Here is a 23889-nt window from a genome sequence, read left to right as displayed (position 1 = left end):
TATAACAAGCCTATATAGTTGTACCTAGTAATAAAATAAATTAAAATATAGGATAAGATTAATATATGGAACAAAACATAAAACTGTCAACCACATGAGTACTAATTTTTTTTTTTTTTTAAATGCTGATGTTTAAGCAGAAAGGGATGTTGGTGCTCCCAACTTTACTAAAAGTCTAGCCATCAAAATAAGAGTACGATTGGTTGGTGTACCTGCTAACACATATCCCTCTCCAAGGCACCTAATGATTTCTCATGGGTGGGATTTCCAGTCTCCAGGGATTCCCACCCAGTCCTCAATGGTGACTAAAAGCTGGGACCCCTAGACTAATTCAAACCTCTTCCTTTAAACATAGGAAAATAATAAGCAGCAGAAATAGAATTGTTTTCCCTTTCACATAAAGAAAGGGAGAATTACTCATGAAAGATGAAAATGTCCACTGAATTGGCTATTTATACTTTGTCCTGTCTGGGAAAGGTATTTTTTGAGAAATGTTTTAAAACTCTCAGATCCTAGAAAAACCAAACTAAAAATACCAAAGGGTGATGGAGGTTATGCTTTGCCTCTTTCTTCCCCTCCAATCTGCCACCATGCTCACTGTTTTTATAGTTGTGTCAGTTTATTAGAAAAATAAAACTTGACTGGATCATGTGTCCATGTTTAAAAAAAACCCCAAAAAATCAGACTGGCAGATCTGATTGTGCATATTGGAAAGTGTATGACAATCTTCCCAGAGAGGAAAGAACAGCAAATACATATTCCACAGGTTCTTAGATGAATACAGAAGCTAGTTAATTTGGTTATATAGGGAACTGCTGGTGAATTAATCAACTTTTTAAAAAAGTCACATGGATGAAATAATTGATATAAATTTATTCTAATAAAGTTGAAAGCAAAATGACTTGCTAAGTAATTCATTGCAATGGTTAGAAACTAGTCTTGGTCTATATAATCCAAGTTTGTGAAGACTGGTATACCAGGAAGCCCAGACTCACTTCCGAATACCCCTGGACAAATTACTTAATTGCTCCACTGTTAACTCAATAAGGGAGTTAGACTAACTCAGGGGCCTCAACCCAGAGTTCTTTGACATTTAGGAAGTTCCACGTTGTAATGGTGGTCCATGAAGTATATTTAGAATTTCAAAGGGCCTGAAAGAAATCATGAATTTGTCTGAGACAGAGCTGTGGACGTGTACTAAAGCTTTTATTTTTGGTTGGAGTCATATCAGGTAGGTATAGTCACGTTAGCTACGTAATCGTACACGCAGTTTGTTTGGATCATGAGGTCCATGAGGGAAAGAATAAAAAGGGTTCTTGTTAAAGACAAGGAAGATCTTTAAGATAATTTTCAGTTCTAAAATTTAATGATCTATGACCTCAGCATTCATCTGATGTGACTGAGTTAGGGGAGGAAGATAAAACAAACAAACAAACAAACAAACACACCATTATTTATTGAGAAATATAATAAATTTGTGCCAAGGAATGAGTAGGGTATTCTACATACATTATCTCACCTAATGTTCTCAACAGTCCTGTGAATCAAGTATTTTTGCTTCATTTTGGAAATGAGCTAAATTGTAACTTTTACCATAATCAACTGCCAGTAAGCAGCAGGGCTGGGATTTAGATTCTGTCTGCCTCCCTGCAGCACCATGTTGCTTTATTAAAACTACTGCTGTTAGTTAGCTCTTAGTAATTTCATTTTTCCAGTTGGTAACAGGGTTGTGAATAAATGCTTTTTCCGGTCCCCAGCTGTCTTGCATGGTCTTGGTACATTATGCCAACATAGCCTTCAGGTCCAGGGGCCCAGCCAGAGAGCAAAAGAACATCTAAGATGTGTCTTCAGTCACTCATCACTGAAAGGGCTGCTTTGCCAGAAACTTTCCAAGCAAATAGCCTACTGGCTTTATGGGGATGAGAGGGCAATTTACTGTGATCACAGGCAAAACTAAAGGCTGAATAAGGGGGGGCGGGGGTAGAGATTTACTTCTAACCTTTTTTTCCATAGTTCCAGTGCTGGGGGATATTACAATTTTTTTTTTTTAATCCTCACCCAAGGACATTTTTCCACTTTTTGTTCAGAAAGAGTGGGAGGAGAGAGAGAGAGAGAGAGAGAGAGAGAGAGAGAGAGAGAGAGAGAGAGAGAGAAAAACATCAGTGTGAAAGGGATACATCGAGTGGTTGCCACCTGCACGACCCAACCGGGGCCGGGGACAAACTGCAACCGAGATACAAGCCCTTAGTGGGAACTGAACCGGGGTCTCTCCAGACCACAGGCTAATGCTCTAACCGCTGAGCCAAACCGGCCAGGAAGGATATTACAATTCTTATCCATTTCACCTCATACTAACCTATAAGGTGCTATCAACAATGTAGAGAGATAGCTGTTAAGTGAAAGATTTCTAGTATTTAATTACTAGGACTGGAAACTTTCTTTTCCAATATGATTTTACACAGTGAGATAACTTCGTGTTAATTGATAGAATTTTTGTTGTCTAAAAGGTTCATTTTTCTCCTGTCCAAGGAACATTCTGATTTAATAAGTATACATGGGGAATTTTTATCAGTTGTCCTTTTCTCCCCAAAAATGTATCTAAATCTAGAGAAACCATTCTTTACCATACCTTTGTTAAGACAAGGAAAGAAATAAAAAATGTTTTTTTGCTATAGTACAAAAGATACATACAACCCAGTGCAATGGGACATAATTCCAACACAGAGCCTGACGCCAACATTTTTCAAGCAGTCTAGATCAGGTTTGAAATTTGGTAACTAAAAACAATAGGAAGAAATAGACTAATTTAGCTGGAGACAAGATTTGAAGGTGGATATACTTGGAAGAGCATAACAACGGTCCTGGATTTCTCATTAGAAGAGAGCAGAGTCTTATGAAGACTTCACATTCCCCAGGAGAACCATATTTATACAATTAACAATTCTTTTGTTGGAAAAAAAAGTTTTTCATTATTGCATGTGGACACATGTGGGCTGTGTAAAATATAAGAGATGTGTAACACACGGTAAACAGAAAGTAATGATCTTAAACAGGCCAAATCCTTGAACTCGTCATTAATAAATGTCTCTCCTGCATTCAGCTACCCGGGCTGCTGGGAGCCTGTTTTCTTCAAGTACTTCAAACACTGAAATCCAGGAACATTTATTATTTTAATCCATTACAGGCAGTGCTTGATTTAACTTTATTGGTTGTGGTGGTGGCAGTGGTTACAAGTGGGGGTACAGCAATGTTCTTTTACACATCATTTCAAAAGGGCTTAATTATATTTTATAGCTTGGGCCAGGAATTCTGCTTGTTTTTTGTCTAACAAGGTTCAAATGGAGTTCAGGTCGGTGATGAATCAGAAGAAAAAGTCAGAGATGGTTATCTCTGTGAGAGGAGCTCACCCCCCTCGAAAGGCTGGGCAGGTACACCATGTCCACCCACCACAGCACACGACAGTGCTCGACAGCCTGAGCTGGCTGCTTATTACATGATTTTTACTTTTCATGCAACGTCGAAATTAACACATCAGAAACTCAACCCCGTGGTTATCTTCTAAATGTCTGCAGTTACTCTCCGATCTATTCTAAAGGCTTCCCATTGGAATCCAAAACAGCTACAGTAACCACACACCACGAAAACAAAAAATGTACATGAAGAACAGTAATCACATAACACTTAAAAATGCATAAATCCTTATCACAGAAAAATTTAAATATCCCAAATGAAAGATGAAGAAGACTAAATTAACATAATTTGGTTAAACAAGAGAATAAATGCCTATAAACATGTCTGGACAGCGTACATCTACTAGTGGCTTTTTATTTTTTTTAAACATCAAACATTAAATTTTTACCTCTCTTTTTGAAGATGTGAAAAAGAGATCATTCTAAGACAGTGGTGTTAATATTGCTTATTATTCTCCAAATTTTATCTAGTATTATATTACGATAAAATTACAACAAGGAAAATAAAGCTTTTATGTTGGGATTTCTTCCCCACTGCATATGATTTCTAAGAGGAAGAGGACAAAAGAATTACTCCCCAAGGCAGTATCTTATATACTTTGCTTTTTATTTCCCACTATTTGAGAAAAATAATATAGGCCATTATTTTGAAAAAAGGTTATAAGAATTTTACTTTTTCTACTTATTTCTCATTCAATTTTCAGAAATTCCTATTCTATTTTTTTAAATGTCTCATTCCACCACTACGCACAGAAAAATATCAATGTTGAAAAGGCTCAGTAATCTATAGGTAATTTAAGAGTAAAAGAAAGAGGGACATGCCAGTTCATCAGTAGCAACTTTGAACCTTGTTATAAAGTAATAGGAGGGAATCAGACCAGGATTAATAGTGGTACTCAGTTCTGGGATGAAGGGTGTCATGTTTCCCGGACTCTAGGCCATCTGTTCTGCCTGCCTACATTTTACTCCTGCAAAAGTATAAACGCACCTCTACCTCAGGGACTATAGAAAGGCATTAGAATTCCTCTGCTTTTCATTATCACAAGATTCAGTAACTCATTTCATTGTCAAGATAATCCCCTTTTACTCTTTCTTTTGCGCTTGTGAAGTATGCCAAAATGACAAATAAAATCCCAGATGTTATACACCCAATGAGGTCTCTACCTTTCCTCGAGTGTTGGGTTTAAGCTACTTGGGATACAGTGTCAGAAATGACAAGACCCTGATGCCCACACCCAATATTCATTAAGGTCGGTTAGAGATTTGTCTAGCTGTCTACCAGCTGTACTTCCACTTCCATCCTTAGTGGCTGCTTAAAAGTTAAGTTTGTCCTCTGGCTTTAACTGTCAAAGAATTCATTTCTTATTGTTTAGGCATTGGAAAAAAGTGCTATTTCTTTCTGAAAGTAACAAAAGTCCTTGGGGTGTTGTAAATGGCTTGTTATTGGAACATATCATTTTAGGCAGTCATATCTAATTTAATGTTTTATTTCCCCTTAGACTTCCTTGCATCTCTGGAGCATCCAATGGCTATGACAACACCTTAGGAGAGTTTCCTCCAGAGATCCAGTTAACTACGGAATGAAAAGCTGGAGTTCTACTTTCATTAACTAATGGCCCAGTTTCACTTTTCAGTACATAAAAGGAACTTTAGGTTCTTTATATATATATCTATATTTTAAAAAAATTCCCTTTATTGATTTTAGAGTGAGAAGATGGGAGAGGAAGAGAGAGAGAAACATTGATGAGAAAGAACATCCACTGGCCGCCTCCTGCATGCTCCCCACTGGGGATCGGGCCCACAACCTGGGCATGTGCCCTGACCAGGAATCAAACTGGCAACCTCTTGGTGTATGGGTCGATGCTCAACCACTGAGACACACAGGTTGGGCTAGATTCTTTATATTTTATTGATCCTGAATTTGGTGAACATGAGAGGAGGCATTTGTATATGTGAAAAATAATATGCTTATGCTTTTTTTCCTATTTTTGTTTATACACAAAGATAAATACATCTGGATGACAGAGTCAGGGGTAGTGAAAGTTATTTAAACCACAGCTCTTTGACTAGGAGTTCAAGTCATTGCTTTCTGCATGGATGAAAAGTCCCTTTGGAAGGGGGATCCTTGCAACTATTCCCAATTCTGACTAAAATGCCAGACACGATGGCCTCACTGAGGCTCTTCCCCCAACCCTTTGTGCTAACTTGTTCATATCCTATTTCCCTTTTCCTTAATCTACATGGAGGTGGCTAATCTAAGTGCCCCTGGGAAAGAGCAAGGAAGCCTAAAGTACAGCTATTTCACAGCCTGAATTGTGCACCCTGGTTTGCCGAAGTCTAAGGCGTGCCGCCCTAATAGAGTCATAATTTACTCTGACAAGGGGAGCTCAAGTCTGCAGCTCACTCCCCACCCTGCCTATGGAAAGTGCTACACTGCTAGTTCAGAATTTATAGCGACACACTTATGGCTTCTCCAAAAAGACATACTTCAAACGGTAAAAAAGACTGTGTTCTGTGTGTATATGTTGGGGGGAAGGGGGCTGTTTTTAAAAAGAACATACTACAGATGGGGTGGATTTAATGGAGAGCAGAAGAAAAAGTATCTGCCTTAAAATGATTCCGAAAATAAGATATAATTTCTAAATGAGATTTATGTTATTGATAATATAGTCATCGGGTTTTTTGCAATATTATACACCAACTTAAAAAATACAAGTATTACATCTACCAAAATCAACTTTAGAGCCCTTTCCCCCAAATCATACAGGAGAATGTAAGTATTTTAGCAGAAATACAAGTTAGGTTATTATAAGTCACCGTTATACTAGCATCTGCAGGTGGGAAAAAAAAAAACAAAAAAAAAAAAAACCAAGTCCCTTGAAACTCTCATAGTTGAGGATTGCAGAATAGTACAAGAGACTAAAAAAACTCATAAATTTTTTAAAGAAGAAAATATTTAACCATTTCATTTTGTTTCAAACAATGGACACATTTTAGTAAGTCATCTGTACATCTTCCATTGTAAAAACCAGTAAATAAATATGGAAGCATTTCAGATTTAAATACATTGACAGTGTCTTGGGAAGAAAACTAATTTTCCACCTTCACTCTTTTATTATTCCCTTTTCCCATGTACTTCCTAGCCAGTTAAATGATAAAAAATATAATTAGGTGCCCTGGCCGGTGTGACTCAGTGGTGAGAGCATTGGCCTATGCACCAAAGGGCGTCAGGTTTGATTCCTGGTCAAGGGTTCATCTCCGGCCCTGGTTGAAGTGCATGTGGGACGCAACTGATCGATGTGTCTCTCTCACATTAATGTTTCTCTCCCCCCCACTTCCCTCCCTTCCACTCTCTGTAAAAATCAGTGAAAAAATATCCTCGGGTGAGGATTAACAACAACAAAAAAGAAAACAATATATATAATTAGGCGAACTTAAATATTTTTGTACCTTTCAGAAGTGAGGAAACATGCCTATAACACATTCTCAATTGTGTTTCTCTAAATATTACTTAGAACATAAGATTCCTCTAGCATTACAAATCTATTTCAGCTCCTAAATTAAAACTCATCTGGAAAGGACCGTTTTACCCTGTTTATATAACATTGTCACATAAAGAGTGTTAAAAAAAATATTTCACTAAAAATAGCTTGCGTAAGTTAGGGATTAGAGTAGTTTCTGCTGCTATAATTATTCCTTTGTAGTTTTTTCCATGATGTTTTTGCACAGTGTTTTTGACTGTGTTTATTAAAGTCAGCACATCAAAAAGGATCAAAGAGAAAGTGAGTGAGAACCAAAGAAACCCCAAGTGTGTTGTCTCATTGGGGAGTTATGCAGATTCGCATAAACAAGTGCAAATTGCTGAGGTTTTAATGAAAATTTTCTACAATTATTTTATCTTAAGTCATTCTATACAATAACATCTGTACAGCAGATGGCTATACTGTACCAAGGCAATGTTCCTCTTTCTTTCTCTGTTTAATAGTACGTCTGAGATGACTACTTTTGTCACTGTGCTCAATTTGGTTCAGCAAATAATTTGAAAAGTGCAGCTGCTGCAGATGGTCACAACAGTTATATAAACTATAAAATCAAAGACACAGTTAAGTATTTCTGTATTAGATTCAAACTGTAAAAACTGACATTAACTCTGTTGAGCTCAAAGATATACTATAAAAATTTTGGTTGAATGCAGAACGATGTCACTTGAAAAATATGAAATATGACTACTGGCAGGATTTTTTTTTTTTTTTTTGGTGGGGATACTTTTAACTACTTATCAAAAATATACCTAAAATATATAATTACATATATTTCATCCAAGTTGCAAAGCATGGCTTTTTAAGATATTCTACTTTACAATAAAATTAACATGCAAAGCTTAAATTACATTTTACTTTTAAAAAGTTTTGCTTGTTAAAAAACAATTTTTGAAGACTATGTAGTGATCTCTCAATCACAATTTTCTAGAAGTCTTCAGCAAAAACTAGAACTTAATCTTATTTCATTATTATTTTGTTTACTTTGTTATCTTTTTGAAATGTTTCAGCACGTCATTACATTAATTAAGAATGTAGAGAAAACCAGTTTGGTGTTCGTTATGCTCTCATAATAAAATTGTTCCTTTTAATGGCTAACTTCAGTTGGTTTTGGTTTGTTGACATAAATAACTATTTTAGAACATTCGCTGGATACCACAATTAGAGCTGCATAATTTATGTCTTAGTCAAAGCTACAGTTTCTACTTCTGTGTTTAACTAGATTAAAAAGCATTAATGTAAAAGAAATAGGGGTATGTAGTTTTGCTAGTATGGAGGGGAAAAACAAATTATAGAAACAGAGTGAGTCTACTACTTGTACAGCTCAGTAAGAGGATTTTAATTATATTTTAAAGATGTTTACAAGGATAGACACCATTAGATGTGGATAAAATATGAGTAGCTAATGAATAAAACAAGAAATAAGGCTGAAAAAGAACAAGACATAGAACTGAGCACAGTACATTAAACTCTTTCACTTTGTTTGAGTCCCAACCTTTCCCTGCTATATGATTAAGGTATAACTGGAAAGGCGTGGGAACAGGCCCAGTGTTGTCTAGGTTGCAATTTATTTGTGGATAAATCAGACATTGCAGCCTCCAGTGTTTCATAATCTTTCATGTCCCATGGACCTTACATTTTTCATTTCTAACTTTTAAGACAATAAAAAAAATACAGTGCTTTTAGCTGGCTTGGTCACAAATATTTCTGGTGAGAAAGAAATAAATCATCTATTTTTTGGCCTAAAATGCATACTTCTCAACTATAAAACTTTTTCTTTATCTCTTAAACTACTGTGCCCAAACTGGCTACATGGAACTAAGCTACAGTTAGTCTCCAGCTGCCACTTAATTACTTTTAGTAAGCCATTAAGTTGCATATAGTTTTAGGATTTACTTTATCCACCTCTACCCCCAATTCTTTCCTGCAAATTAAAGTGGAAAAAAATGTTTCCCTTTGGCTACTTTTATTTTCAAAGTAAAATTTCTGGCATTGCGCCCTTGAACTTTTACAGTAGCAGTTTCAGTGATTGAAAACTGTTATTTCCCACCTGTGCCTTGTCTTTTCTTTCCCTCCTCACATTCCTTCTGCCTACCCTTTTTGATTCAGTGTGAAAAAGCCCGTAACAATTAGTCACAGTAACAAAAGAGGAAAATGTAGATGTCATTGCCTGCTCATTTCTCACCTCTCCACCCATCAAGGATGGTCAGTTTTCAGAGTCCATGCCTCTCTTTGCCTGGCTAGGCACAGAAGAACAGATTTCCCTGCCAGGTGTTGCTGCCTGATAATCTTCAATGGCACTGTCCTTGCAGAACTGAACCTTGACTTCTATTACACTTGGTGTAGCATACCTGCCGCTAGAGCAATTTCTCCTTTGTAAATAAATTGCTACCAGCGACGCAATGCGCCGGAATCACCAGGACAGTTTTTGCAACACAGATTTCTGGGCTCCATGCCCGGAGTTTCTGATTCAGTAGGTCAGGGGTAGGCTCTGAAAATTTGCATTTGTAACAAGTTCTCAGGTGATGCTGATGCTGTTGGTTCTGAGACCATACCCTGAGAACCACTACTCCAAAGGTGATAAAAGCATTTCTTGTTGTTCCATTACAGCTGTTTTAGGGAACAGAAATGTAGGAATGAACAGTTTAAAGACACTTGTAGGAGCATTGGAAAGGAACAGTGGAAAGGAACAGTTTAGTTTAGGGCATTAAAATACTTACAAGCTCAAAGGATTTGTTATAAAATTTTCTCTAAAATAAGATCACAAACCAGAAATGTCCCCATCTCTGATGGCCCTTAAAACTTTTAACCTCTAAATAATATAAGTCATCAAAATTATGCATTTTCAGATGTAACGAGTCCTAGTGTCATCCCCGTTCCCCTTTTCTGTGACTTACCAGGTACTTTTTGTGCTGCTTTAACAGCAAGGCTTCCACTGAGGGTTGATAAAGATGCTAATAGGCATGGCTTATTAGGATGGGGGACAGTTTCCATGGAGACCACAATCTGAGTAGTATGGACAGAAATTTTTTGAAAGCAGGAAACAGTTCTCCATATGTTTTCTTGAAATGGACCCTTTTGTGCTCCATCACCATGAACTCTGGGTTTAGACAACTTGCCACAGTGACATTTGGAGGCTGGAAGCTCATCCTTTTGCAGCCTGGTGTCCAACGGAGCTGAAGTCTCTCTGCTGTGGGCACTTCTGATCTTCTTTAAAAAGTGGTTGATCTGATCCAGCTTGGTAAAACTCAGGTTTGCTTTCAAAGGCTTTGATATATCCAAGTTGATGTCTGCTATAGAATTGAAAAAGATAAAATAATTATTGAAGCTCTCTTATTGAATATACGTCTTTACTTCACCCGTCAGGTTCCTATTTAAGTTTCCAACATCTGTAATGTGGATGTATTAGAATGCCAGATGTTGTAATCCTTTTACTAATCACCTAACTATTCTTTCCATGTAGTTACTTGAAAGAACACTTTCCCTGGACTACATACATGCCCACATTCCTGTCTTAGTCCATGTGACTCCCCTGTTCCTGATAGAATCAAGGCCACACATGGACATACATTGACTTTGCCCTCCCAACTGAGGCAAAACGAAGCAGCCTTTCCAGTTCCTTACTGCAACTGGCACCCCTACTTCCAAGGAAAAAGGACTCCCCTTAGTATCCAGCAAAAAGTTTGACACAAATACTGGTATTAATAATATGTATCCAACTGACTGACTGAAGTAGCCTATCCTACCATTCTCTGATCAAATATTTGCAGAAAATGTTTGTTTCTCCTTGTGACCTGCTACAAATCAGAAGAGTCCCTACATCTTTTCCTATGTCTTTTGCATTGATAACATTTCAAACACTTCATCATGGGTAGACTGAGATTTGTTAAAACCTACAGTCCATTTTACATGCATCATATACCAGTTGTCCTTATCTGCCACTAGCCACCAGACATTAAAACTAATAGCCTTATTATTTCTGCTTGCCTTATTTCATTGTCTTTCTTGTGTTTTCATTATCAATAAGACCAAAAGTATCGTGAAAGCAGAGTATGTTATACACCTTTATGTCCAAGGACTTGTACAGTGTGTCTCACATATGTATGTGTTCAATCAATGTTTGAGCTTAACTGAACCTAACAAGTGCTCTTTTCATTGGAGCCTGAAGATAATACAAGACGTAATTCCAGATAAAGCTAGGAATAACAAAGTTGTTAAGCAGCTAAAGTTAATAGTCCTTATTACTAATCTCATTATCTACATCTGTCTTCATAAGGAGGACCTCTTATCACCTTTCTCAGGTATCAGCACCTATGGGTTTCCTCCTGGCTACCCAGGCTCCCTCAGGGTACCATCCCTTTTAAGTGTACCTTCTCTTGGGTTTCTTTAACCAGGGCTAGCAAAACTCTTGCAAGTCCAGCTTCTTACTAGTTGTTCATTGGAGAGTCAGACATCTGAGTCACCCATATGTAATGTTAAAAAGTTCCCTGCTCCCCATATTTTTTAAACAGGAAAAAATATTCTAACTTAAAGGAATGACTTTTTAAAAACATCTGATTGACATATAACTCACATACCATACAGTCTGCCTTCTTAAAGTATACGATTCAATGGTTTTTAGTATATTTACAAGATTGCACGAACACCACATCGCCACCATATAATTCTAGGACATGATCGTCACCACATACACACAAAATCCCATGCCATTTAGCAGTCACTCCCCATCCACTCCCCATCTCCAGCCCCAGCAACCACCACTTTAATTTCTGTCTCTACACATTTGCTTGCTCTGGACATTTCATATAAAAGGAATTATATAGCCCTGGAAGGTTTTGCTCAGTGGTTAGAGTGTTGGTCTATAGACCAAAGAGTTGCAGGTTCGATTCTGATCAAGAGCACGTACCTGGGTTGAGGTTCATGCCCAGCCCTGGTCGGGGTCATGGGAGGCAACCAATCTATGTGTTTCTCTCACATCAATGTTTCTCTCTCTCTCCCTCCCACTCTGTCTGAAAATAAATGGAAAAATATCCTCAGGTGAGGATTAAAAATAAATAAATACATAAATACATAAATAAATAAATGGAATCATACAATATATGGCCTTTTGTGTCTGGTTTCTTTCAGTTAGCATGATGCTTTCAAGGCCCATTCATATTGAAATACATATTATCAATACTTCACTCTTTTTTGTGGCTGAGTAATATTTCATCATATGGGGATACCACATTTTGTTCATCCATTATCAGTTGGTGGACATTTGGGTTCTTTCTACTTTTTGACTGCTATGAACATTTGTGTGCACATTTTTTTGTGGACATGGTTTCAATTCCATTAGATATCTTCCAAGGAGCGGGACTGCTGGTCATATACGATTAGAGCCATCCTAGTTGGTGTGAAGTGGTATTCCATTTTGATTTGTTTGTATTTCCCTAATGACTAATGATATTGAACATGCTTATTGGCAAATTGCATATATTCTTAGAAAAAGACCTATTCACATCCATTGCTCATTCTTAAATTGAGCCATTAGTCTTTTTATTATTGAACTGTGTGAGTTCTTTTTTTTTTAAATCCCATTTTCCATTTTTTGTTCAGATAGAGTGGGGGGAGGGGAGAAGAAGAGAGAGAGAGAGAGCAAGCAAAACATAGATGTGAAAGGGACACATGGAGTGGCTGCCTCCTGCATGACTCAACCAGGGCCAGGGAAAAACTGCAACCGAGGTATGTGCCCTTAGTGGGAACCGAACCCTGGTCTCTCTGGACGGTGGGCCGACGCTCTAACTGCTGAGCCAAACCAGCCAGGGCTGTGTGAGTTCTTTATAATCCTGGATACAAGTCCCTATCAGATATAGGATTTGCAAATATTTTCTCTAGTTCTGTGGATTGTCTTTGCAGTTTTTTTGATAGTATCATTAGCAGCTTAAACAATTTTAATTTTTGTAAAGTCCAATATATCTATTATTTTGTGTGGGCTTTTGGTGTCATATGAAGAAACCACTGCTCAACTCCAAATCATAAATATTTACATTTATGTTTTCTTTTATGAGTTTTTATAGTTTTGCCTCTTAATATTATCTCTTGAATTAACTTTGTATATTGTGTGAGGCAGGGGTCCACCTTCATTTTTTTGCATGGGAATATCCAGTTATACCAGCATCGTTTATTCAAAAGCATTATTTTTTACTTGTAAAATTTGGGGTACAGAAAGGGGTTGGTGGGCAAAATATTTTAGCTTATTTAAATGGCCCATATATTTACCTGTTTTGCCTAACATTTTTTTGTATCCTTACCTGAGAATATGTTTATTGATTTTAGATAAGGAAGGAAGAGACATTGATGTGAGAAATACCGGTCGGTTGCCTCTCTTATGTGCCCTGACCTGGGATCAAACCTGCAACCTAGGTAGGTGTCCTGACCAGGAATCGAACTGGCAACCTTTTTGGTGTATGGGACAATGTTCCAACCAACTGAGCCACCTGGCCAGGGTGCTTACACATCCTTTTATGTGGGCTCCCAAATTCTGTGGTCTCACAGAAAGTACCATCTGTAACTAAAAGGAAAATAAAAAAGAAAAGAACAATCTTAGATGACAGCAACAACAGAAAACAAAACAAAGCTCAAGTAGAAAGAAGACTCAGATGTTGGGGCCTGAAGCTATCTGCTTTTACCTGGATTCATGACATGAAAACTTCAAGTAAGGGTAAGAAGTGCTCATCCTGTAGCCAAAGAAACAACTTAGCGACCCACCCAGGAATATCCACCTAAACCAACTGCTGACTGTAGACCAGTGAAACATCTGGGGAATGAATGGTATACATGAGAGCTGCTGACTACTACATCAACGTGGACTCTCATCTCAGGCACCATTGTGGTTCCAGTGACAGAGAAAAAATTTTCCTAATATGTTTGTTTTTTATTGATTTTAGAGAGAGAGAGCAAGGGGGAGGGAGAGAGAGAAACATCTATTGGCTGCCTCCTGCATAGCCCCTACTAGGAATTGAGTCTGCAACCTGGGGATGTGCCCTGACCAGGAATCACACCAGTGCCCTCTTGGTACATGGCATGATGCCCAATTCACTGCGCCACACCAGATGGGTAAAAAAAAAATTTATAGCTCTGGTTACTTGCCTAACTCATATTGAGACTTATCTCTTGAGTCACTTTCTCCAGGAAATCCTTCTTGACCCCTGAAGCTGAACGAGGTGCCTCTCCTCTACTGTTTCCAGAATATCCTGTGCACTGTGCCATCATCAGGCACCGATTTATACTATTTTAACAGTTACCTCATTAGGTACCTGTCGTAGTCTAATGAACAGTAAGCTCCTGGGCAGTAAGGACTATCCTACATCTTAATATTCTGATCTACAGTAAGTACTAAATGAGTATTTAGTGATGTTACAAAGGAGAAATTATATGCATTTTTCTTTTCTTTTTTTATCCTCACCCGAGGACACTCTTCCATTTTTTGTTCAGGTAGAGTGGGAGGGAGAGAGAGGAACAGAGAGAGAGAGAGAGAAACATCGATGTGAAAGGAACACATCGAGTGGCTGCCACCCACACAACCGACCAGGGCGGGGACAAACTGCAACAGAGGTACGTGCCCCTAGTGGGAACTGAACCGCAGGCCGACGCAGGCCGACGGTCTAACCGCTGAACCAAACCGGCCAGGGCTGCATTTTTCTTTTCTACTGAATTCCACAGTCTCCCAAACCCATCCATCCAGAACAATTCATTAAGCAAGCTATATTCCCTGCCTCAATCAATGGCTCTACCATCTACCAAGTGGCTTAAGTTATAAATCTGCCATTTTGGATTTTTAATTAATTAATTTGTTTATATTTTCACAAATGTTTATTAGCCTTTGCCTTTTTCTCTTTCATTTATTTTCTGTTTATGGGTTATTCTAGAGTCTTAGTACTATTTAAATTGGATGTATTGGGGTGACATTGGTTAATACAATTATATAGGTTTCTGGGGTATAATTCTATAATGATCATCTGTATATTGTATTCTGTGTTCACCATCCCAAGTCAAGTTTCCTTCTATCACCATTTATCTCCCCTTTTCCCTCCCCCAAACTCCCTTTCCCTCTGGTAATCACCATATTGTTGTCGATCTATGAGGTTTTCTCTTCATTGATTCCCTCCTGTTTTCCACCTAGCCCACCTACTCCCTCCCCTCTGACAGTTGTCAGTCTGTTCTGTTATCTATGAGTCTGTTACTATTTTATTTATTAGTTTATTTTGTTCATTAGATTCCATAAATAAGTGAGATCATATGATATCTATCTTTATCTGACTGTCTTATTTCACTTAGCATAATGCTCTCCAGGTCCATCCATGCTGTAGTAAAAAGGTAAGAGTTCCTTCTTTTACAATTGAGCAGTATTCCATTGTGTAAAGCCTCCTAAATGGTTTCTCTGTCTGGACTAATTCCGGTCAATCTACTCTCCCGTATAATTTCCAAATGGTTTGTGTTTAATGCAATCCTGATTGGCTCACTCCTGCATAAAACTCTAACAACTCTTCTTTCCCTTTTGGAATAAAGACCAAGCTCCTTAGAATGGGAAAGAAGGCCTTACTTTTTCTTAGCTACAGCCATGCCCATCTCACACTTTAAAACCCACGCTGTCACCAGTAGGCCTTTGCTCATGTTGCTCCTTCATCTAATGTACCCTTTTCTTTGCCTAATACTTAATCTACAGGATGCTGCTCAGCATTTTCTCCAAGAAGCTGATCTGCAAAACTGGCCCTACCCAAGTATTTTAAATGAGATTATATCTTCCACTAATCAAGATCTGTGAGCACACATTTTTCACCTTTAATACTTAGCACCGGGCCTCAAATGCCACACAAGGTACCTTTGGTCCCTTCATGCTGGAGCACTCCAAAACATTCTCATCTGGTTCTGTGCCAGACGGAACTCCAAGATGACTTTCCTCCCCAAGATTCCTGTCACCTGGTTATGAATCAAACACTAATCCAGATACTGCTGTGCTATAAAGGGATTTTATAGTTGAGATAAATATCCTAGGTCAGTTGAATTTAGGACATGGAGATTACCTAGATCTGATCTAATTATATGAGCCCTTAGAAGGCACATGAAGGAGGCAGAAGGCGGAGTCAGAGATCTGGAGGAGGAGAAGCTCCAGTGTCGGTCACTGCTGCTGTGAGAATGGTGGGGATCACATGACAAGGAACAGGCAGTCCTATGGCTGAGGGAAGCCCTGGCCAACAGCTGACAAGGAATGTGGGATCTCAGTCCTGCAACCACAAGAAACTGAATTACAGAAACAAATGAAATGAGTTTGAAAGTGGGTTTCTCCCTGGAGCTTCTGGAATAGAGCCAGCCCAAATGAGACCTTGGTTTTGGCCTTGTGAGATTCCGAGCAGTGAATCCAGCTGAACCTGCTTGGACTTCTCACCCACAGTCCTGCAAAATAATACACTGGTGTTGCTGTAAGCCAGTAACATTTGTGGTAATTTATCATTCACCAATAGAAAACTAATACTAATTCCATGTGCATATTTACCCACACAGTATTTCCAGTTTCTAATGTGAGCATGATGGATTTTCAAAAACTAGAAATATTTGCCTATTTCTTTTATTTTCCCCCAAAGCAAAAACATCTTCTCTTTGTTAGTTGCCAATTTCCTCTCTTTAGAAATTATTTCAAGGTTCCAGGAAAGATGAAACCCTATCTCTGCCACTCTATGCAGCTACAAAATCCGGAGAGAATACAGCTATAAAACCTACACAGAGCAGCTACTTGAGGGCTCTGAAAAGTAAATGGTAACAGGTAGATTGGAGATGACTAGATTTCAAAATACCACTAAAATGGTGGTGAGTTTCTCATTTTCCCTCCCATATCCCTCATCCTGAACTAAAGTTATATCAAAACCTAGAAGCGGCCACTGGGTGCAGAAGTAGAGAATACTAGGAGAAACCCCTGTCTTTGGCCTCCAGAAGTGGAAAGGGAATTCCTAATGTACAGAGGGTCTATAAAAATCCCTCCTTGTTTCCTTCCTTCTTTTTTTCATTCTCTTGTGCTGCAGAAAACAGAGGGGCAGAGAATAATCCTTAGTTCATTTTACAAAATCATCATTATTGATACCAAAACCAGACAAAGACAGTAAAAGAAAACTACAGACTAATATCCTTTAAGAACAGAGATAAAAAAATCCTCAAAAAAAACTATGAGGTTGCTTAAATATAGGAAAGTCAATCAGTATAATATTAACAGTTTACAAAACGAAAGCAAAAAATATGATCATATCAACTGATGCGGAAAAAACTTTTGAAAAGTTCAATATCCAATATCCATTTATGATAAGAACTCTAAGTAAACTATCAAATAGAGGAGAAGCATCACTAACATCATACAGTACTCATGAAGAAAACTCTGCAAAAGTAACATTTATTATAACTCTAAATGAAATAAATACTAAGGTATAAATCTAATAAGACATGTACTGGATCTGTATGATAAAAACTACAAAGTGCTAATTGAAAATCGAAAAAGACCTAAATAAATGAAGAGACCTACATATACTTAATATATTCATGGATTCATGGAAGACTCAACATAGTAAAGATATCAATTCTCCCCAAATTGATCTACAGATTTAACACAGTTCCAATAAATCCTAGTAGTATTTATTATAGACACAGAGAAGCTGATTCTAAAATTTACACAGGAAAGTGAAGGAACTAGAATAGCCAAAAATTTTTTGAAAGAAAAGAATAATATTGGAGGACTTAGACTACTTGATTTTAAGATGTACTGTGAAGCTCCCGGGATCAAGACGATACAGTCTTGGAGAAGGATAAACACATGTATCAGTGCAACAGAACAGAGTCCAGAAAGAGAGAGGCCAAGCAAATATTGTCAAATGGCTTTTGAAAAGGATGCAAAGAAAATTCAAATGGACATCCATAAGCAAACAAATAAAAGAATTTAAAAAAAAAAGGCGTACCTTGAATTTACCTTCAAACCTTATACAAAATTAAGTTCACAGATTGGGGGGTCTAAATATAAAATGTAAATTATAAAACATCTTTAGATGAAAACACAGGAGAAAATCTACAAATCTTGGAGTTAGGCAGAGTTCTAACATACAATGCAAAAAAAAAAAAAGCATCATTCATCTAAAAAGATCATAAATTGGACTTCATAACTAAAAATTTTTTGTTCTGTAAAGATCAGTGTTAAGAGAATGAAAAGATAAGCTATTCACTGAGAGAAAATATTTGTAAAATACATTATCTGACAAAAGACATATCCAGAATATATAAAAAACTCTAGAAATTCAACAATAAGAAATAAAGAGCCCGATTTTAAAGTGGGCAGAACACTTGAATAGATAATTTACCAGAAAGGTTATATGAACATACAAGAACATACAAAGATATTCAACATCATTAGTTATTAGAAAATTGCACATTAAAATGACAATAAAATATCAGAATGGCCAAAAGTAAAAATTAAAACAAAAAACACTGACAAAACAGAGTGCTGGAGAGGATATGGAGCTAGTGGGACTCTCATACATTGCTGGTAAGAAGGTCAAATGATATTTTAGCAGTTTCTTTTTTTTTATTTTTTATCCTCACCCGAGGACATTTTTCCATTTTTTGTTCAGACAGAGTGGGAGGGAGAGAGAAATATCAATGTGAAAGGGACACATCGAGTGGCTGCCACCTGCATGACCCAACCAGGGCCAGGGACAAACTGCAACCAAGGTACTTGCCCTTAGCGGGAACGGAACCCAGGTCTCTCTGGACCGCAGGCCGATGTTCTAACCGCTGAGCCAAACCGGACAGGGCTTTAGCAGTTTCTTATACGACCTAAATGACCCAGCAACACCACACTTAGGTACTTAACATAGAGGAATGAAAACTTATGTCACACAATTTATACACCAGTGTTTAAAGTAGCTCTATTCACAATCACCAAAACTGAAAACAACTTAAATGTCCTTCAATGGATGAACTGTTAAACTGTGATACATCCACATAATGGAATACTACTCAGAAATAAAAAGGAATGTACTACTTAATACATGTTAACAACTTGGTTGAATCTCAAAGGCAGTATGTGAGTGAAAAAAAGCCAGTCTGAAAAGGTTACATGCTATATGATTCTATTTGAATGACATTCTCAAAAAGGCTAAACAAACAACAAACAAAAGCCCTGGAATGATGGACAGCAGTTGTCCCAGGTCAGGGTTCAGGGCAAGGTGTGACTGCAAAGGAATACAATGAGAGTTTTTGGGGATAATGAAAGTGTTCTATATCTTGATTGTGGTAGAGGTTACACAAATATATACAAATGTTAAAATTCCTAGAATTGTACACCAAAAAAACGACACTTTGCTCTGGTCGGTTTGGCTCAGCAGTTAGAGTATCGACCTGCGGTCCAGAGAGACCCGGGTTCGGTTCCCACTAAGGGCACGTACCTTGGTTGCAGTTTGTCCCCGGCCCTGGTTGGGTTGTGTGGGTGGCAGCCACTCAGTGTGTCCCTTTCACATCGATGTTTCTCTCTCTCTCTTACTCTCTCTCCCTCCTACTCTATCTGAACAAAAAATGGAAAAATGTCCTCGGGTGAGGATAAAAAAAAAAAGGACACTTTAACTGAATATTAATTTAAAAAAAATAAAAGACAAAATTATTTCAATGGCTTTGTTGTATGTGTCAGGATATTTTTTCCCCACTCCATTTCATTATTTTTTTACCCTCACATGTGTTTCCCAAAAGGCTTTAGGGCTTGAATGTGTCCATGGCTCTTATAAGTAGGGGAAGCCCACTTTAGGCCTAAGTGTTAAGTAAGCAACTCTGTATGAGGTCAATTTTTCAGGTTTACTTTCCACTTTCTAGATCCCCTCCAATAAGACTGTAAAACATTTATGATACTTAACTGTCAGATGAGGGTAGCCCTTTGTAGAAGGCAAAAAAATATAAAATAAAAATAAAGGATTGTTACTCCTAAATGTTAGGGAAGACACAGGATAATTCCTGATCTTATTAACACCAAATGCTGAAGCACATGACAATTAGGGACTTTAATTTAACACCTAGACTAGAGTCTGTTAAGCCAGTAAAACTCAAAAGCACAGGTCACTCTAGCGTCATCTAAAATAATTTAATTATGAGAAAGAATATATTCATTCATATTATTTGGTTTGTATTACAAAACAAATTTGAAAAGAAGGTTCCTTTTTATCAGTAGAGTTCAAATGGTTATAATTCAGGGGGGAAATATACTAAAATCTAGTACATTCACCAATAATCTAGATTGGTGAACTTCAAGTATGAATTTATTTGAATTACATATTTTACCAAATATAACTTCTTTGAATGGTCTGAAATCAGAAAGATCCATTTCCCAAAGAAGCATCAAGGACAGCCCACAGTATTTATTCAGTACAAGTCTAGTATCTCAAAACAGCGATGGCCAATACATAATGAATTACATATAGCTGCCTTGTCTTGTTCTATCTTTATGAGTCATGAATCTGCATTAGGTCATAAGTTTATATGTAACACTTAACCAGGACTCAACACACTTTAGGAATAAGACAATCTGAAGCAATATCTTGGATCTCTATCATAAAGTTTGTCTCAAAGTCTCAGTGTGATTTAAAACTTTAATGAATTCAGACTTCCAGTCAAGATGGTAGCTTAGGTAAACGCAATATGTGTCCTCCCACAACCACATCAAAGTTACAACTAGCCTCCAGAACAACCATCATTCAAAACCGCCTGAAATCAAGCTGAATGGAAGTCCTACAGCTACAGAGTTAAAGCAGCAGCCACATCGAGACTGGTAGGAGGGGTGGAGGTGTGACAGGCTGGTCCCACACCCAAGTGTGGCGGATAAAAATCAGGAGGAAACCTCAGCTGGGAAGGTCCTCCCTGAGGACTAAGGGGTCCCCGTCCCACACCAGATGCCCTGCTCAGGGTTCCAGTGCCAGGAAGAGAATCCCCATAACTTCTGGCTGGAGAAACCAGTGGGAACTGAGGCTCAGGGAAGCTGAAGTGGCTGGAGCCCCAGGCAGCTCCTTAAAGGGCCCGCGCACAAACTTATCGGACTCTCTCCCTCTAAGCTTGAGGAGAGGCAGCTTGAGGGGCACCAGAGACATACAGGGAAGAACTGAGCTGTTTGGCACTGGAGCAAGGGCTGGAGAGGGGGCTTTCTCCTAGACACACGTGCTGTCAGAGGCCTTTGTTCCTTTGGTGAGCCCTTCCCTGGGGCGGCAGACAGCCGCCATATGTGGGACTCCAGCAACCTGGTTCACACTGGTAGCTCCACCCTGGTGATTCCCTGAGGCCCCGCCCCACTCAACTTTCAGGCCCACCCAAGCTGTTGCCAGTTGCTTAACTATAGGATTGGCCTGTCTTGGATCCTGCTTCAGGTTTTCCTAAATTCTTTCAAACAAGCAGCATCTGGTCTCAGCTAGCCCCATACCTCTCATTAATACCCAGAAACAAACACAGGGAGGCAGCCAAAACGAGGAGACAAAGAAACAGGTCCCAAATGAAAGAACAGAACAAAACCCCAAGAAAAGAACTAAGTGAAATGGAGATAAGCAACCTAACAGATGCTGAGTTTAAAATACTGCTTATAAGGATGCTCAATGAACTTAGTGAGAACCTCAGTGAATTTAGTGAGGGCCTAAGAGCATAAAAAAGGACCAGTCATAAATGATGGATGCACAATCAGAAATGAAGGAGGCATTAATTGAAATAAAGAATAATTTACACAGATTCAATAGTAGAGTACGTAAATCCAAGAAGCAAACCATCGATTTGGACTATAAGGAAGCAAAAAACACCCAATCAGAACAACAAAAAGAAAAAAGAATCCAAAAAAATGAGGATAGTGTAAGGAGCCTCTGGGACAACTTCAAGCGTGCCAACATTCGCATCTTGGGGGTGCCAGAAGGAGAAGAGTGAGAACAAGAAATCGAAAACCTGTTTGAAACAATAATGGCAGAAAACTTTCCTAACTTGGTAAAGGAAACAGACATACAAGTCCAGGAAGCAGAGAGAGTCTCAAATAAGATGAACCCCAAAAGGTTCACACCAAGACACATCATCATCAAAATGCAAAAGGTTCAAGACAAAGAATCTTAAAAGCAGCAAGAGAAAAGCAGTTAGTCACCTACAAGAGAGTTCCCATAAGGCTGTCAGCTGATTTCTCAAAAGCAACTTTGCAGGCCAGAAGGGAGTGGCAAGAAATATTCAGAGTGATGTAAAGCAAGAACCTACAACCAAAATTACTCTATCCTGCAAAGCTCTCATTTAGAATCGATGGACATACAAAAACTTTCCCAGACAAGAAAAAGTTAAAGGAGTTCATCACCACCAAACCGTTATTATATGAAATGTTGAAGGGTCTTTTTGAAGAAAAAGATAAAATATATGAACAAACAAAATGGCAATGAATACGTATCGATCGACAATAGTATCTACAAACAAAATGAACAGGCAGAACAGAAACATTCTCATAGATACAGAGAACATTTTGTTGGTTACCAGATGGGAGGGGGGTTAGGGGAATGGGTGAAAAAGGTGAAGGAATTAATAAGTACAAATTCATTGCTAGACTGAAAAACCTCAAAGGGAAAGGGGTTGGGAGGTGGGAAGAAATAAACCAAAGAACTTATATGCATAACCAATGGACACAGACAATAGTGTGGGAAAAGGCGGGAGGGGGCGGGAGTGGGGAGGAGGGTGTTAATGGGGGAAAAATGAGGAACATCTGTAATACATTCAACAATAAAGATTTAAAAAAATAAAAGAAAAGAAAAAATAAAACTTTAATAACTTCAGAAGTATAATTGCTATATAATTATTTTTAAAATCATTGGAAAGTTTAATTATTTAAGTTTCTTATAGATTTCTTTTGTTTCATTAATTTGAAAAGTGAATTTTAACTTTGTGTGTTGCTGGTTTCTGGATGACCCTTTCTCAAACCAGTGGATTGGTAAAGGAGGACTTTTTGTTTGGAACCTTTGGTCACTTGATCCATCTTTCCTGTGGGGTGCAGTCAAAACTGTTACATGTGCATCAAAACTTCATTCTTTGGATGAACTGAAACCTAGGATTACAAATGCAATCTCTCAATTACTGAGCAGCACCTGATGAGTTTTTAAAGTTCAAAAGTCTAGTTCAGCTGTATACATGGCACAAAAGAGGTATTATGTTAACTTTTTATAAGAAACAAACAGATATTTAGAGCATTTAAATAATTTACCTTTTAAATGTTTTTTGTATGTTTGTTTGTGTACAGTGCAATCTTTGTGCATGGTGACCTCTAGTAGACCAGAGAGTCCCTCACCTCACCCCACTATAGCTAGAGTGTGGAACCATATTTCTTGCAAAACACATCCTGTTCCACGTATAAACACTGGGGCTGGGGCAGTACCATTTGGGCAAGTTGGACAGTATATAGGCCAACAGCCTAAAAAGCAGAGCTGAAATGAGGTTACGCTGCAATATTAGATATTCCTTTCACCAGTATAGCTCCACCAGGAAACAGGAAGCATGGACCAGAAAGAGAAGCACCACAAATGAAACAGCTCCCTTTACAGTGGTATAAAGGCAATCAACACGTGTGAATCCTTCAGCTAAAATCATGAAGTCACTGTCATGTTTAATAATTCAATAAATTTATACTGCTTTTATTATACATTGTCTCTAGATTTTCAAATCCTTGAACTAGCCACTTATTTATTTATTTATTTATTTATTTTGGTGGAATATTAGTGCTTTTTTGTAAATATTTTCAGTCCAATAATTATAGTAAGATTATTTTTTACAAATGGGAAAAATTATACAACAAAGTTTAACATTCCTAAGCATAAAAAATATTA

The 23889-nt window shown here is 37.9% G+C and overlaps 1 protein-coding gene across 1 annotated transcript in view; it reads right to left on the bottom strand.

Annotated features, from left to right (window-relative positions):
* VPS13B (vacuolar protein sorting 13 homolog B) overlaps positions 1 to 23889 on the bottom strand; it is an 867799-nt gene that overhangs the window by 201352 nt on the left and 642558 nt on the right. Inside the window, exon 36 of the mRNA XM_036263824.1 lies at positions 9907 to 10302. Coding sequence (XP_036119717.1) covers positions 9907 to 10302 — 396 coding nt within the window. The remainder of the gene's footprint in view (positions 1 to 9906; positions 10303 to 23889) is intronic.

This window comes from Molossus molossus, unplaced genomic scaffold (assembly GCF_014108415.1).
Source record: "Molossus molossus isolate mMolMol1 unplaced genomic scaffold, mMolMol1.p scaffold_m16_p_16, whole genome shotgun sequence".
Lineage (NCBI taxonomy): Eukaryota > Metazoa > Chordata > Mammalia > Chiroptera > Molossidae > Molossus > Molossus molossus.
This window is presented reverse-complemented; position numbering and strand designations above follow the sequence as displayed.